General features: G+C 42.0%; 1 protein-coding gene across 2 annotated transcripts in view; it reads left to right on the top strand.

The window, feature by feature from the left end:
• ACO1 (aconitase 1) overlaps window positions 1–15,474 on the top strand; it is a 71,910-nt gene that overhangs the window by 38,115 nt on the left and 18,321 nt on the right. For both annotated transcript variants that reach the window (XM_040481449.1, XM_040481450.1), the window contains 8 exons: window positions 2,412–2,481; window positions 2,608–2,791; window positions 3,263–3,402; window positions 7,090–7,261; window positions 10,459–10,559; window positions 11,509–11,625; window positions 12,967–13,126; window positions 15,046–15,181. In XM_040481449.1, the coding sequence (XP_040337383.1) occupies window positions 2,412–2,481; window positions 2,608–2,791; window positions 3,263–3,402; window positions 7,090–7,261; window positions 10,459–10,559; window positions 11,509–11,625; window positions 12,967–13,126; window positions 15,046–15,181 (1,080 nt within the window). The remainder of the gene's footprint in view (window positions 1–2,411; window positions 2,482–2,607; window positions 2,792–3,262; window positions 3,403–7,089; window positions 7,262–10,458; window positions 10,560–11,508; window positions 11,626–12,966; window positions 13,127–15,045; window positions 15,182–15,474) is intronic.

The raw sequence follows: 15,474 nt of genomic DNA on the forward strand, positions 1-15,474 counted from the left end.
CTCTCTCTCTCTGCCCTTCCTCTGTTCTCAGTCTTTCAAATAAATAAATAAAAGTTTTTTAAACAAGGAAATTTGAGGTTACACTGAAAAACTTCATTTTTTTTTAATTTTCTTTTTAATGTTTATTTATTTATTTATTGAGAGAGCAAGCCAGGGAGGGAAACAGAGAGAGAGAGAGAGAGAGAGAGAGAGAGTGCGCATCCCAAGCCAGCTCCAGGCTGTCAGCACAGAGCTGGATGCAGGGCTCGAACTCACGACCTGTGAGATAATGATCTGAGCCAAAACCAAGAGTCAGACATTTAGCTAACTGAGCCACTCAGACGCCCTTGAAGAACTTTGTGTTTTATTTAGGGAAGAGATTATCGCTTCTCGACCTTTTGGCCAAGATCAAGTGTTATTTAGGGAAGAGATTTGTACTTTACTGAGAAATGGAAAGCCATTGGCAGGTTCAAGATGGGTCATGATAATCTACGTTTTAGAAAATGGATGCTGGTGACGGTATAAAGGTAGGTTGAAGAGACTGACAGAGGAGCCAGTTAGGCCTTTTCTGGAGTAAATGCTTGGATAGTTGTAGATACTAAGTGGCGGGAGGGGAAGTCAGTCGCTAGATGATACAGACAGATGGGGATGAGGATGAGGTTCAGGAAGCAAGCTCATGTGTTAGGGTGTGACCCGTTGAGTATGTGGTGCCTGAGGTGTTCCTGATGCAGATAGATGCCTGGGATACATTGGAAATGTGGACCTGGACCTGAAGAGACAGGTGGGAGTCAGAGGGATGGAGCCCTCAGTGTACTGGTAAGAAGGTGGAAACGAGTGCCTAAAGGAGTAGCTGTACTGGTCCAGAGGATCCAGAGGCTCTGTCCTTCCAGGGTAGCACACTTGTCCTGCCTTGTTCCCCTACATCACCATCTCCTTTCTCTATTTCTACCTTCTGCTTTTCTCTCATGCATACACACACTCACAGACATTCATACAGTACATCAGGGATCACCTTTTTTTGTAAAGGGCCAGTAGTAAATATTTTAGGTTTTGCTGCCTACACACTGTCTCTGCTCACATATCCTTTTGTTTTCAACCTTTAAAAATGTAAAAATTATTGCTTGCTTCAGGGCAAAACCTGTACAGACATTGGGCTGGATTTGGAGTTTGTGGACCCCTGCTCTAAGGCACCCTCAGGAATTGATTCCCTTAAAGCAACTGACACTTAACCTTGGAGAATATTCACATCAGGAGAAAGAAGTCAGTGTCGTAACTGAGTGTGTAAATGTGTAAACTGAGTAAATGCTAAGTGCTTGCAGCCCTTTTCTTCCCAAGGAGCACCTACCTGTCTTTATCTGGCTGACTCTTCTTCATCCTTCAGACTGGATCGGTGTCACTTTCCTCTCGAAGGCATTCCCGACCCCCAGTCTGAGTTCGTGACCCTATCTGAGTGTTCCCCTGGCACTCTGTACTTCCTGTATCATGGCATGATGGTCACACTCCCGTAATTGCCTGGCTGTTTCTCTGTATCGCTCACCAGGCTCTGGGCACCAAGTGGGCAGTGCATTTGCCACTGTTGCATGCTTGTATTCCCAGCGAGTGGCAAGGACAGGCTCTGTGGTCACGAATAAGTTTAGAAGAGTGGTGGCTTCCTAGAAAAGTCAGTAGGTGTTTACTATTAATTTTACCGCCCTTTCCTGGGTTCACTCAATCCATGATATACAGTTTATGAGTGCCTTCTGTGCCCAAACCTGCGAAGTTGTAACTATGAGTTCTGCTTTGACTCAAGACGTATGTAATTTGATTATAAAAATCCTGGAAGAGCTTCTTGATTCCCTGCTCTACCTGTGTCTTTCCTATTGGACTGAATGACTTTGAGTAAACTCCAGCATATAATCCGTGCTTTATAGATATTCTTGAGTGGCACCATTCTCCTCAGAAACCTCTCCGGGAGCTAGGAGACTGATTTTATAAAGGCCTGTGCCTCCTGGCATCGCTGTTTCACTGTCTCCCAACATAAACAGATGAAAATGCCAGCCCGGACCAGGCTCAGCTCAGAGAGGTGTCATAACAAGGTCAGGCAGGACGAAGTACAGAGACCAAGGTTCTTTAAATCTCTAAGCTGCTGTTGTCATCATAAATGTCCAGACACTGTTCCTAAAAGTCAGGCTGTGTGACTAGACTAGCTATAACTTGAATTCACTTAATGTTTGTTACCATGTGTAAAGGTATTATAGAGATCAATTGAACCAAATAATAATTACTCTTTTTACTTTTTCTGATTACCTCTCATTTCCCATGTAAATAAACGCATTGGTATCGCCCAGCAAGGCTGCAGATGAAGTTGCCAGTTGGTTTCTTTATCACTGAGAAGTCTGACCGGTAATATTTTAAGCCTTAAAATTTATACATTCAGCTTTTCTCTCTGACAGGGCAGACAGTTTACAGAAGAATCAAGACCTGGAATTTGAAAGAAATAGAGAACGGTTTGAATTTTTAAAGGTATGGGCGGAGTTTGCTCCCATTGGCTGGTTGTTTATAAACGCGGGTACGAGGGGGAGGTGCCAAGGAGCTGGGCTGCATGGAAGTGCATCGGATATTCATTGCGTTCTTTCCGGTCCATCCTAGTGGGGTTCTCAGGCTTTTCGCAACATGCGGATTATACCCCCTGGCTCAGGAATCATCCACCAGGTGAATCTGGAGTATTTGGCAAGAGTGGTATTTGATCACGATGGCTATTATTACCCAGACAGCCTTGTGGGCACGGATTCGCACACTACCATGATTGATGGTTTGGGAGTTCTGGGCTGGGGTGAGTATTGTTGCAGGTTCCTCTTCCACACACGCTGTTCTGTAGTGTGTAGCCTAATTCACACTGATCCCGTTATAACATCCCAGTAGCACGACTTTGTGTGACCACACATATCAAAGAGACATTTTTGTCTGCTTTATTTACTGTTGGATTTCCAGTGCCTAGAAAAGCACCTCACAGGTACTCAATAATAACGTTTGGAAGAACGAACTGGAGCTGTTTGTTAAAAATGGAGACTCCGGAACCCCACTTTCCACTTGGTGTAGAACCAAAGGGATTGTGATAGTGCTGTTTTGGGGACCACACTCTGAGAAGTGCTTATAAAAATTCTGTAGAGGGAAATAGAAAAAGATAACTACTCATTACAGGATCCAAATCTACACTAGGAAGACATTGTAATGGGGTTGAATTATGCCTGAGGGATATAGTAAGGCATGCTGAAAGCATTCTTCTGCCCTGCCTTCCTTGCAGGAGTGGGTGGTATCGAAGCAGAGGCAGTCATGCTGGGTCAGCCAATCAGTATGGTGCTTCCCCAGGTGATCGGCTACAGGCTGATGGGAAATCCCCACCCTCTGGTGACATCCACTGACATTGTGCTCACCATTACCAAGGTAACAACTTGCCCCCTCTTCCATAGTCTTGGGCAGTCACAGTGACGGGAGGAAATACATGCTGGCGTCCATCTTGGTTTCTCTGTGCACTAGGAAACAGTATGTTGATGATTTTTTTTTTTTAATTTTTTTTTTCAACGTTTATTTATTTTTGGGACAGAGAGAGACAGAGCATGAACGGGGGAGGGGCAGAGAGAGAGGGAGACACAGAATCGGAAACAGGTTCCAGGCTCTGAGCCATCAGCCCAGAGCCTGACGCGGGGCTCGAACTCACGGACCCGCGAGATCGTGACCTGGCTGAAGTCGGACGCTTAACCGACTGCGCCACCCAGGCGCCCCTGATGATTTTTAAAAAGAGATGAGGGTTCTTTGTTAAGTTTTAGATAATTATGTTCATTTTACTCTTCCATGGCTGCATGGATCCTTTTCTTTAAAAGGGTACTTTGAAATTGTGAAATAGTTCAGACACACAGAAGTTAAAATGACGTTGGCATGCACCACCACCCAGAACTAACAGTTAGTAACATTTTGCCCCCTTTGCTTCAGAGCCCTCTCTGTATGTATACTTTTTATGAGATAAAATGGGATATTTATGGCTAAAGCCATCCTCCACATTCTTAGAAATAATAGCTATCCTAACGTTCCAAGACTCATTCCCAAGCATGTGTTTATACTGTGACTACATTTTCTCACATGGTTCTTCTTTATATGTAAATAGCAAACTGCTCCTATGAATTTAATGTCTAACTTGTTTAATTCCCTTCTGTGTATTCTAAATTACAACAGATGTTTCTCCAAGCTGGAAATACTCCTTTTTTTTTTTTCTTTTTCCTTAGCTTTTGCAAGAAATAATGGGTTTTTTTGGTGATTTGCTTGCTTTGCAAAAAGAAGGCAGTTTCATTTTGAAAGATTATTAGAAAAGTGATGGTTTTTTATTATCACAGACATTTTTTTCTGGTTGTACAGTTTGGAGGCTTGGAGTGTTAGGGATGGCCACTATCCTGTTAAAGGCCAAAGATGTTTCTCTTTAATCTTTATGGAATTTGGAATCACATTTCTTTGAACACTGTAGCTTTTTTGAGACGTCTGTGCATTATTCTTTAAATGTAGAATAATATAGTTCTTGCCCACAGAATTTGGCAGAATCCCACATAACCAAAAGAGCCTGACGGTTGTCCACACAGCTCATGAAACTGGCTTCGTGCAGGGCCACGTCAGTCACTGAGGCCCTAGCCCTGGCTGATGGCGTGTATGGAAAATATATGGGAGTCAGACTGTCTAGATCTTTTGGTTACATTTGACTTGTACCTCTGTTCAGGAAATTTGTTCATTATACCCTTGAAAATAATCCATTTACTTATCCGCTTAACTAGTGCAAGACCATTTAGGTTGAAAGAAAGTATTTAATTTTTAGCACTTCCAGTGATCTCCTTAGAGAGAAAAAGCCCTTCTCATTTTGGAAAACTTTTATTAATGTTGATATTTGTGATTTGGGCGTTAACTTTTTCTTTTTTTTTTTCTTTTTATAATAATTATTTTGACATCATTTTATTTTTTTATTTAATTATTTTTTAAATTTACATCCAAGTTAGCTAGCATATAGTGCAACAGTGATTTCAGGAGTAGATTCCTCAATGCCCCTTACCCATTTAACCTCTCCCACCTCCAAAAACCCCTCCAGTAGCCCTCTGGTTGTTCTCCATATCTAAGCCTCTCTTATGTTTTGTCTCCCTCCCTGTCTTTATATTATTTTTGCTTCCCTTTCCTTGTGTTCATCTGTTCTGTGTCTTAAAATCCTTATATGCCTGAAGTCATATGATATTTGTCTTTCTCTGACTAATTTCACTTAGCATAATGCCTTCTAGTTCCATCCACGTAGTCGCAAATGGCAAGACTTCATTCTTTTTGATTGCTGAGTAATACTCCACCGCATATATGTATGTATGTATGTATGTGTGTGTGTATATATATATATATATATATACGTATATATACCACATCACCTTTATCCATTCATCTATCAGTGGACATTTGGGCTCTTTCCATACTTTGGCTATTGTTGATAGCGCTGCTATAAGCATTGGGGTGCATGTGTCCCCTTGAAACAGCACACCTGTATCCCGTGGATAAATGCCTAGTAGTGCAATTGCTGGGTCATAGGGTAGTTCTATTTTTAATTTTTTGAGGAACCTCCACACTGTTTTCCAGAGTGGCTGCACCAGTTTGCATTCCCACCAACAATGCAAAAGAGATCCTTTCTCTCCACATCCTCACCAACATGTATTGTTGCCTGAGTTAATGTTAGCCATTCTGACAGGTATGAGGTGGTATCTCATTGTGGTTTTGGTGTGCATTTCTCTGATGATGAGTGATGTTGAGCATTTTTTCATGTGTCGGTTGGCCATCTGGATGTCTTCTTTGGAAAAGTGTCTATTCATGTCTCTTGCCTGTTTCTTCACTGGATTATTTGTTTTTTGGGTGTTGAGTTTGATAAGTTCTTTATGGATTTTGGATACTAACCCTTTATCTAATACGTCATTTGCAAGTATCTTCTCCCATTCTGTCGGTTGCCTTTTAGTTTTGCTGATTGTTTCCTTCACTTACAGAAGCTTTTTATTTTGATGAGGTCCCAATAGTTCGTTTTTGCTTTTGTTCCCCTTGCCTCTGGAGACGTGTTGAGTAAGAAGTTGCTGCAGCCAGGGTCAAAGAGGTTTTTGCCTGCTTTCTCCTCGAGGATTTTGATGGCTTCCTGTCTTACGTTTAGGTCTTTCATCCATTTTGAGTTTATTTTTGTGAATGGTGTAAGAAAGTGGTCCAGGTTCATTCTTTTGCTTGTCGCTGTCCAGTTTTCCCAGCACCACTTGCTAAAGAGACTGTCTTTCGTGCTTTGTCAAAGATTAGTTGGCCACAGGTTTGTGGGTCCATTTCTGGGTTCCATTGATCTGAGTGTCTGTTTTTGTGCCAGTACCATACTGTCTTGATGATTACAGCTTTGTAATACAACTTGAAGTCTGGGATTTTGATGCCTCCAGCTTTGGTTTTCTTTTTCAAGATTGCTTTGGCTGTTTGGGGTCTTTTCTAGTTCCATACAAATTTTAGGATTGTTTGTTCTAGCTCTGTGAAGAATGCTGGTGTTATTTTGATAGGGATTACATTGAATATGTAGATTGCTTTGGGTAGTATTGACATTTTAACAATATCTGTTCTTCCTATCCAGGAGCATGGACTCTTTTTCCATTTTTTTGTGTCTTCTTCAATCTCTTTCATAAGCTTGCTATAGTTTTCAGTGTAGACATCATTTAGATTTACAGGAGAGTTGATGTAAAGAATACAGGGAGTTTCTGTTACCTTTCTTCCAACTGCCCCAAACGTTAACATCTCACATAACCGTGGTACATGAAATCAAAATGAAGAATGTGGGTCCAACACTGCTAATGAAACAAGTAACTTCACCAGTGTTTTCAGTAATGACCCTTTTCTGTTGCAGGATTCAATCCAAGATTCCACACTGTATATAGTTAACATTACTTTTTAAATTTTATTTCTTAGAGTAATCAAAAATATGTTGGGCCACGTCATTGTTTGTGTTTATGTACCAGGCTAGTTAATAAGAATTGTAAGGAGCTAGTTCTGCATTTTAAATGTGGGCTGTCAAGTCTCAGACTTTTCTATTGTTTTGCTGCCTAGCACCTGCGTCAGGTTGGGGTAGTGGGCAAATTTGTCGAGTTCTTCGGGCCGGGAGTAGCCCAATTGTCCATTGCCGACCGAGCTACTATTGCGAACATGTGTCCAGAGTACGGGGCGACTGCTGCATTTTTCCCAGTTGATGAAGTTAGTATCAAGTACCTGGTGCAGACAGGTAAGTGCAGAACCGCGAAGGCAGAAGCCCTTCGTAAAGTTTCGTAGAACTCTGGGGATTGGAGAACTGCCTTATGCCTCTGTCCCTTGGAGTGCACAAGGTCAGACCTAACGGTGTTTCTCCTTTTCTCTGTAGAGTCAGAATGGTTGTTGGGATTTCAGAAGATATGAGACAGACACTGTATGGCCAGTAGAAAGAGCTCAGGTGTTCTGGAATCCAAGTTATTCATGCTGGTCTCTACTTCTAGTTATTTGACAGGAAACAAGGGATCTTAGTAATGAGAACAGCTGTCATGTGCTGGGCACTTGCTATGTATTTGCTCTCACCCTCTTCACAGATCTGGGGTAGATTGATAGATGAGTTCATTAAACTAATCGGAGAGAAGACTGAGGATCAGAGAGAGATGTAGGGTCTCTCCTACATTCCAAAGCCAATAAGTAATGGAGCTAGAATCCAAAGATGAGGCTCCAAACAGGACAGCATTCCAGGACATCTCTGTCTGGGCTGTCCCAAAGGTAAAATGAAAGACCGCATATGAGGGCATCTTGAAATGTTGGCAATTTCTTGACTCTGTATGTATTTGTTTAGAGATTTGACTTGAACTTGGAGAAAGGTTGTTTTTTTTTTTTAATTTTTCAAATTTATTTTTAAAATATTCAGTCATTTATTTAACACATTATCAACATCTGATCTAGGTGTCAGAGATACAGCAGTGACCAACATAATATCTCTGCCCTCGTGGAGTTTCCATTCCAGTGAGGGAGACAGGCATGAACAAATAAATGCATACGTATAGTATATAAGAGAATGAGGAAGAAGGCAGGGGAGGTGGTTGAAGTAGCTGAAGGGTGCTAATTTATATATTGGAAGGTCAGCCAGGGCTCCTGAAAGCAGTTTGAAGAGATGCTTAAGTGAAGTGGGGGACAAGCAGTGGGAAGTGGTAGAGGAGGCATTTTCCAGACAGAGGAACCCAAGTACAGCAACTCAAGACGGGATGGTCTCCGTGTGTTCAGACAACAGCCCAGAGGGTGGGGGGGCCTTTGTGGCTGGAGCCCAGGGTCAAGGCCATGGGAGGGGAGGTCAGGGACCAGATCCACACAGGGGCTTGCAGGCCATAGTGAACAGTTAGAAATTTATTTTAAATTCTAAATGTTCTAGGAAGCCACCGGGTCATTTTGAGCAAGAAGATCACATGAAACAATTTTATTTTTGATGGCTTATCCTATGTGACAGAGGTGGAAGGGACCTTTTGTTTTCCAAATGACTTTTTTTTTTAAACATTTTTTAGTGTTTATTTATTTTTGAGAGAGACAGAGCACGAGCAGGGGAGGGGCAGAGAGAGAAGGAGACACAGAATCCGAAGCAGGCTCCAGGCTCTGAGCTGTCAGCACAGAGCCTGATGCAGGGCTCGAACCCACAAACCATGAGATCATGACCTGAGCTGAAGTCAGATGCCTTAACTGACTGAGCCATCCAGGCACCTCCCAAATGACTTTTAAAATTACAACTGAGTTATTAAGGAGAAAAGAACAGACAGACTTGGGCCTTCTCATCAGTATCCAGTGTTTACTATTGAAAGGTTCTAATGGCTGATGTTCCTTTTGAGATATCAGGAAACAGCAGGCATCAAAGGTAAAGGCTGGTCAAGGTAAAGGCAAACGCAAGGACGGGGCAAATGCAGACACACCTCATCATGAGGATTTGTGAGATGTTTACAGACTTCAAGTTTCATCCAGGTCTTCTCCCTGATTGTCCTGAGGAAAACCCTCTGGAAGTAGTTAATATTGTGATAAAAAGTGGTCTTTTTAAAATGTTTTTATTGCATATAACCGTATTGAAATTGATTGATATCTCCCTTACTCCCCAAAAAGTTGAAGTGAAAAAGAGGTAGAAATAAAAGAACAGAAGAAATGGTTGAGGGAATTGACCGAGAGAAGGGAAGGGTTGACGGGGAGGAAAAAGAGGGGAAGGCTGCAAAATACACCCAGAGATCAGATTCATTTCTGTGGCTGTAGAAGTGGCCACCAAGCTGCTTAGTGATCTGGCACCAAATTTGCCACATCTAGTGCATTGAAACAAACATACTGCTTCAGAGAAGTAGAGCCCTTTCTCACGCTGAAAGCTAAGAGAGTTTTCTTCTGTGCATCTTCGGGAAGAGGACGGCTGGGTTGTACCAAACGTGATAGATACATACATTAATGAAGCTCAGCCATCTTTTAGGAGGTCCAGGCTGAAAGCGGGTAACTTTTACAATCCAGTTAAAACAAACAGGCAAATAAACAGGCTCATCTATCATGGTCCAAGAATCAAGCTCTCAGACAGTCTTACTTAACTGTCAGAGAAATGTGTGGAATGTGTGCCCATTGGGTATTGCTCCGTGAATATTGTCATCTACAGTCAGGATCTAGATAAAACGGCAGAGAGGCACCTGGCTGGCTCATTGGTAGAGCATGTGACTCTTGATCTCGGGGTTGTAAGTTGGAGCCCCATGTTGGGTGTAGAGATTACTTGAAAATAAAATGTTAAAAAAAAAAAAAAAGAAAAAAAAGATACAGCCGAGCATTGAGGGTCATATTCCATTAGGAGTTAAGACTTGGGACTTTGGAGTCTTGAGCCACTATTTCCTTATCTAGAACTTGTCTCATAAGGTAATGATAAAGATTAGAGATGGAGATGATACATTTAAAATGTTTAGCACATAGTGCTGGGCAGACGCGAAGTGCTCAGAGCTGGTGGCAGCTTGAGAGGATTGCTATTTTCACAAGAATAATGTGGAGTGCTGAGTCTGGTCACTTGAAGGCAGAGGCTTCGGTGTGCTTTAACAGGTAACTAAGCCTTAGGTCCTCTGAATGAAGGACAGTGACCAAAGAGAGGAGAGTACTTACAGATAGGACTAGAATCTTCTTCAGCACATAGTCCAGATCATTCATGGCCCCTGATAAACAGCAGCATCACCCAGAGAGTCAAAAAGTTAGACTGAATGTTGAAATCGAAGCAAAGCTTTTGGGTGGGTGGGTGTGGTGAGTGTGGTGGGTGTGGTGTGTGTGTGTGTGTGTGTGTGTGTGTGTGTGTGTGTGTGTGTGTGTGTGTGTGTGTGAAGGAGATGCACCTGACTTCTCTAATTGCTGGCGGAGGCTTTAGTTTCACCAGGAAATATTAACACCTGTCACTTGTTATTTCCTAAAATGCCCACTTAGGTCGTGATGAAGAAAAAGTAAAGCAAATGAAAAAGTATCTTCAAGCTGTAGGAATGTTTCGGGATTTCAGTAACCTCTCTCAAGACCCAGAGTTTGCCCAGGTATGAGAGCACCTTTCACCAAGTGTGTGTTTCCTCTTCCTCGAGCCTGTGATTTCAGTTGTGTGTGTTTTTTCTTAGGAGGTGTACTTGTAGGAAATTAGTCACTGCCAAGTCATCACAGAAGAACAGCATGTTAAAAGGCTGAAAAAATCAAAAAGATAAGGAATTGTAAACGTAAAATAACTTCTTCCATTTCTCCTGGCCATTAGGCTGAGTGTGCGCCCCCTTTCTGACCTACCCATTTACTCCTCTAAGGTGGAAAACCTTTGAAGAAAGCCTTTGCCAGAGGGAGTAAGGCTGTTTAAAGGCTAAGCTCATTGTTATTATAGATGGAAAAGAAATGGAGGTCAAGTGTAGCAATTAGTTCTGATTTATCCAGTGACTTACCTTCATTCGTTTTCTCAGGTGCAAACCGATTCCCAATTTTTCTTTTCAAGAAAGCCAGGAGGGTAACCTGGATACAGGCCCCTGGTTTTTTTTCATAGTACACCGAGAGAAGGAAATATGCACCTAGACCAAGGCCCGTTTCCTGGCATTGATGACTGAGTGGCCGCATCCTACCAATTCATTTTAGCAAAAAGCACAATGGTGTATGTATCATTTTAGAATAAACCCATCTCAAACTAAGCTAAGCCTTAAAAAGAATGTAGGAGCTGCTTTGGAAAGGTGGATGCATAAGAGACACCAGCCAGCAGCTACAGTGCCCACCCTGGTCATCCTGAGAGGTGACAAGTCTTCCTGCCTCTCCCGCACCACTTACGTGTCCATCTTGATCTTCAGAAACTCATTCTTTAAGTATTAAAAAGAACATTGACTCCTTGCTTATGAATGTGGTGGTTTAGTTTGTTTGGTTTTGTAGCTGTGGTGTTATAAATTGTCTAGCACAACCGGAGTGTTTTCTCTGAGGTACAACGTCCGCGCCTGAGTCCCTTCCCTTTTGGGTGGACAGGTTGTAGAATTGAACTTGAGAACAGTCGTGCCTTGCTGCAGTGGACCAAAAAGGCCTCAGGACAAAGTCGCTGTGACGGACATGAAAAAGGACTTTGAGAGCTGCCTTGGAGCCAAGGTAGGGTCCGGGAAGGCAGGTGGAAGTCTCCCCGACCCTGCCCCGTGCCTGATCTCTTAGTGCCCACACTGCTTTTCACCCTCTGATGAGGAAGCTTCCTGAAGCCTGACGCTGAGGGCGTTCCTTCTCCATCCTGAAGTCCTCAGTGCCTCTCCCATTAGCCAAGAGCCACACAACTTCCTTAGAGCACTTGACCACCTGTGAACACAACTCATCCCACCTTTTTAAAAGCATATCTGCTTTTCATATGACTCTCACTACACTGTCTACTCGACTTGCCCAAGCTTTTCTGGCCATCTTACTTCTTGTTCATGCCCTGCCTCCACCCACCTGCATCCGTCTTCACCTTCTGTGCATGTCCTAATCTATCAGCCCCTCCATAGCATGGCCTCACATCCCATAGCAGAAAGTCATCATTTGAACTTCTGGCACTTGGTCTGAGATGGCATCCATGTTCTTAAACCTGCATTGCTGGTCCTTTACATTTCCCTTATTGGATGTCCCTTGTTGGACTGTATGTTTTGAGTATAGGATTTGTGTCAGAATCACCTTTGTATCCCACAAAGTACCCAGCATAACATCTTGTATGCAGATTTTCAGTGAACATCTCCCCACATGAGGATTACGATATGTGGTGGGTTTTATCCTTGGGCCACCAGCATTAAACCAAATGTTCAGCCGTACTTTATTTGCCTTATTGATCATGATTAGTTGAATCTGACCAAAATGTATATATGTATACACACAGTGAAAAGTTCTCACTTTAGAAGAAAAAGAAATACTTTGGTAACCATAATTTTAAAAGCAATTTTTTTTTAATCTTTTTTTTTAACATTTATTTATTTAGAGAGACAGAGCATGAACGGGGGAGGGTCAGAGAGAGGGAGACACAGAATCTGAAACAGGCTCCAGGCTCTGAGCTGTCAGCACAGAGCCCGATGCGGGGCTCAAACTCACAGACCGCGAGATTATGACCTGAGCCGAAGTCAGCCGCTTAACCAACTGAGCCACCCAGGCGCCCCAAAGCAATTTTTAACAAAACATAAGTATGTCAGCTAGTGAACTCTGAAATGCTAAAGAAAAATTAAAGTTCTCTTTATTGTTTTTAAATATTTATAAAAGGCAGTCATAATTTCTGAATCTTGATCTACTTTGAAGTCCTATTAATATTTACTTCCTTCTCATCTCAAAAATGGAAATGCTAAAGCTACAAATGTAGTTTCAAGTTCGTCTGATTAAACTCAATGACATTATTGTAGAGTTTAATGGATAGGAACCAAGGCCACTGATTCTAATATGATGGAAACTTAGAACTTCTTTTTTTTTTTTTTCTCCCCATAGCAAGGGTTTAAAGGATTCCAGATTGCTCTGGACCATCATAATGACCATAAGACATTTATATATAATAATAGTGAATTCACCCTCACTCATGGTTCCGTGGTCATTGCTGCCATTACTAGCTGCACAAACACCAGTAATCCATCGGTGATGTTGGGGGCAGGTGAGTGCATTTGAATTGGTCCCCATGGTCATGTGGACGTGTGGGTGGAAATCTTTCAACACACGACCCAGGGGCTTAACAGTTCTACATGTCCAAACGTTGTCTTTTACCAAGGCAGAGATTCATTGGCCCAAAAGTGTTTACACAGTAACTAGTGTCCAAAGCCAAGTATTTAAAGTAGAATACGTAATGCATACTAGTCTTTAGGATTAACACAGAAAATAAGTAGAAGAAAGCCAAAAAAAAGATGAATTTTTGGTAAAGCTTAGAATCTTGTGTTAGATTCTAGAAGGAAAAACAAAACCTGTTTTCATATCAGTATCACAGACTATTCTCTGTAAAACCCCTATTGGGCCTTTTCATACAGTAGACTTCCTCTGTCTTTGATGTGCTGTCAGGTGCATCTGACTTAGGGCACAGGGCACTGGTTGATAAAACTTCCTGGTCTGTTGGGCAATTCTGGTTAAGCAGTTAATATTGACATACAGAGTTTAATTAATAGAAGGCTCTTTAGTGGGAATGCAAGCTGGTGCAGCCACTCTGGAAAACAGTATGGAGGTTCCTCAGAAAACTAAAAATAGAACTACCCTACCACCCAGCAATTACACTATTAGGTATTTGTCCGAGGGATACAGGTGTGCTGTTTCGAGGGGCACATGCACCCCAATGTTTATAGCAGCACTCTCAGCAATAGCCAAAGTATGGAAAGAGCCCAAATGTCCACTGATGGATGAATGGATAAAGAAGATACAGTTTGTATACACAATGGAGTATTACTCAGCAATCACAAAGAATGAAATCTTGCCATTTGCGAATACGTGGATGGAACTGGAGGGTATTATGCTAAGCGAAATTAGAGAAAGACAAATATCATATGACTTCACTCATATAAGGACTTTAAGAGACAAAACAGATGAACATAAGGGAAGGGAAGCAAAAATAATATAAAAACAAGGAGGGGGACAAAACAGAAGAGACTCATAAATATGGAGAACAAACTGAGGGTTTCTGGAGGAGTTGAAATCATTGTTGCACTCCTGAAATCATTATTGCACTATATGCTAACTAATTTGGATGTAAATTTTAAAAAATAATAAAACTTTTTTTTTTTTAAAAGGAAAGCTCTTTAGTTTCCAGTTGTTTTTTTATCATTCCCAAGAGTTCCTGTTGTGTCCAAAGACCAAGGTCATCACAGAGTTCTTTCTTTTTAAAATGCACAAGTACGTAAGGAAAACCTTTGTCCAAGAATTCTTCTGGTGACACCTAAGCCTTTGTTGTCTGGATCGAACAAATTTCCTTAAGACAAGTCACCAGCTTTGTCTGTAGCTTTTTGTGTCTTTTGACCCCCACTCCTCATTTCTTTCCAAATTCTATGAGCTGTTCCTAAGAGAGCACCCAGTGCCCCAGTTATGGTCTCTGTTACTTGCCAAAACTCCAGGGGCCTAGAGCTGGTGATTTTCTGCTTTAAAAAAAAAAAATCTGAGGACTAGATTTTTACTCTAGACTGTATTCCTCACCTACCAGTACACAATTCATATCCCTTTAAAAAGGGCCCTTCTAATTATAATTTTCATCCAGATAAAACATAATTAGAAGGATTGCTTTCCCTCCAAAAATTAAAAAACTTACTCTGTAATATATTCCTGAACGTTTTTAAGTTTACTTCTTTAAAAAAAAAAAAGCCCATCTCTTTCTTCGTTTTCATGACTAATTTTGAGTTTACTGCATACGTGTAAATGACTTTGGGCCAGTGAGCTTTTGATTTCTGCTAGGCAGCAGAACTAGAAAGCACCATGAATGGGGCTTTGTCAGGCGGTGGCAGGAAATGCAGACGGAAGGACCAGTCTCCTTCCTGAACTGTCCCTGACAGCTAGGCTAGGTGGCCACCCTACGCGTTGTTGGTGTTCACTATTTCACAGGATTGTTAGCAAAGAAAGCTGTGAATGCCGGCCTGCACGTGAAGCCTTACATCAAAACTAGCCTGTCTCCTGGAAGCGGTGTGGTCACCTACTACCTGAGAGAAAGTGGTGTCATGCCTTACCTGTCACAGCTTGGGTGAGGAAGAATTTTCTTTTACACATTGCTTTTGTTCTATTTTGTTCCACACGTATCTTACGGTGTCACCTTGTAACACACGTCAGCCTATCTGATGGTATCTAATTAGTCTTGTCAGATGGTGAGTAGACTTCAGCCCTTAGACTCCAACAGAGTAGGGCCCTCGTGTGGACACTTGTGCTGGTTGTTCATCATACAAGGGTGCCTATAAGGGCAAAGCAGGACTGAAATCAAGCCTGTGGCTTTGCTATGACACTGCCTCCTTCTAGAGGAGAGGCTGCCATTTCTCAATT

Source organism: Herpailurus yagouaroundi, unplaced genomic scaffold (genome assembly GCF_014898765.1).
Source record: "Herpailurus yagouaroundi ecotype Mexico unplaced genomic scaffold, PumYag 160, whole genome shotgun sequence".
Taxonomy (NCBI): Eukaryota; Metazoa; Chordata; class Mammalia; order Carnivora; family Felidae; genus Herpailurus; species Herpailurus yagouaroundi.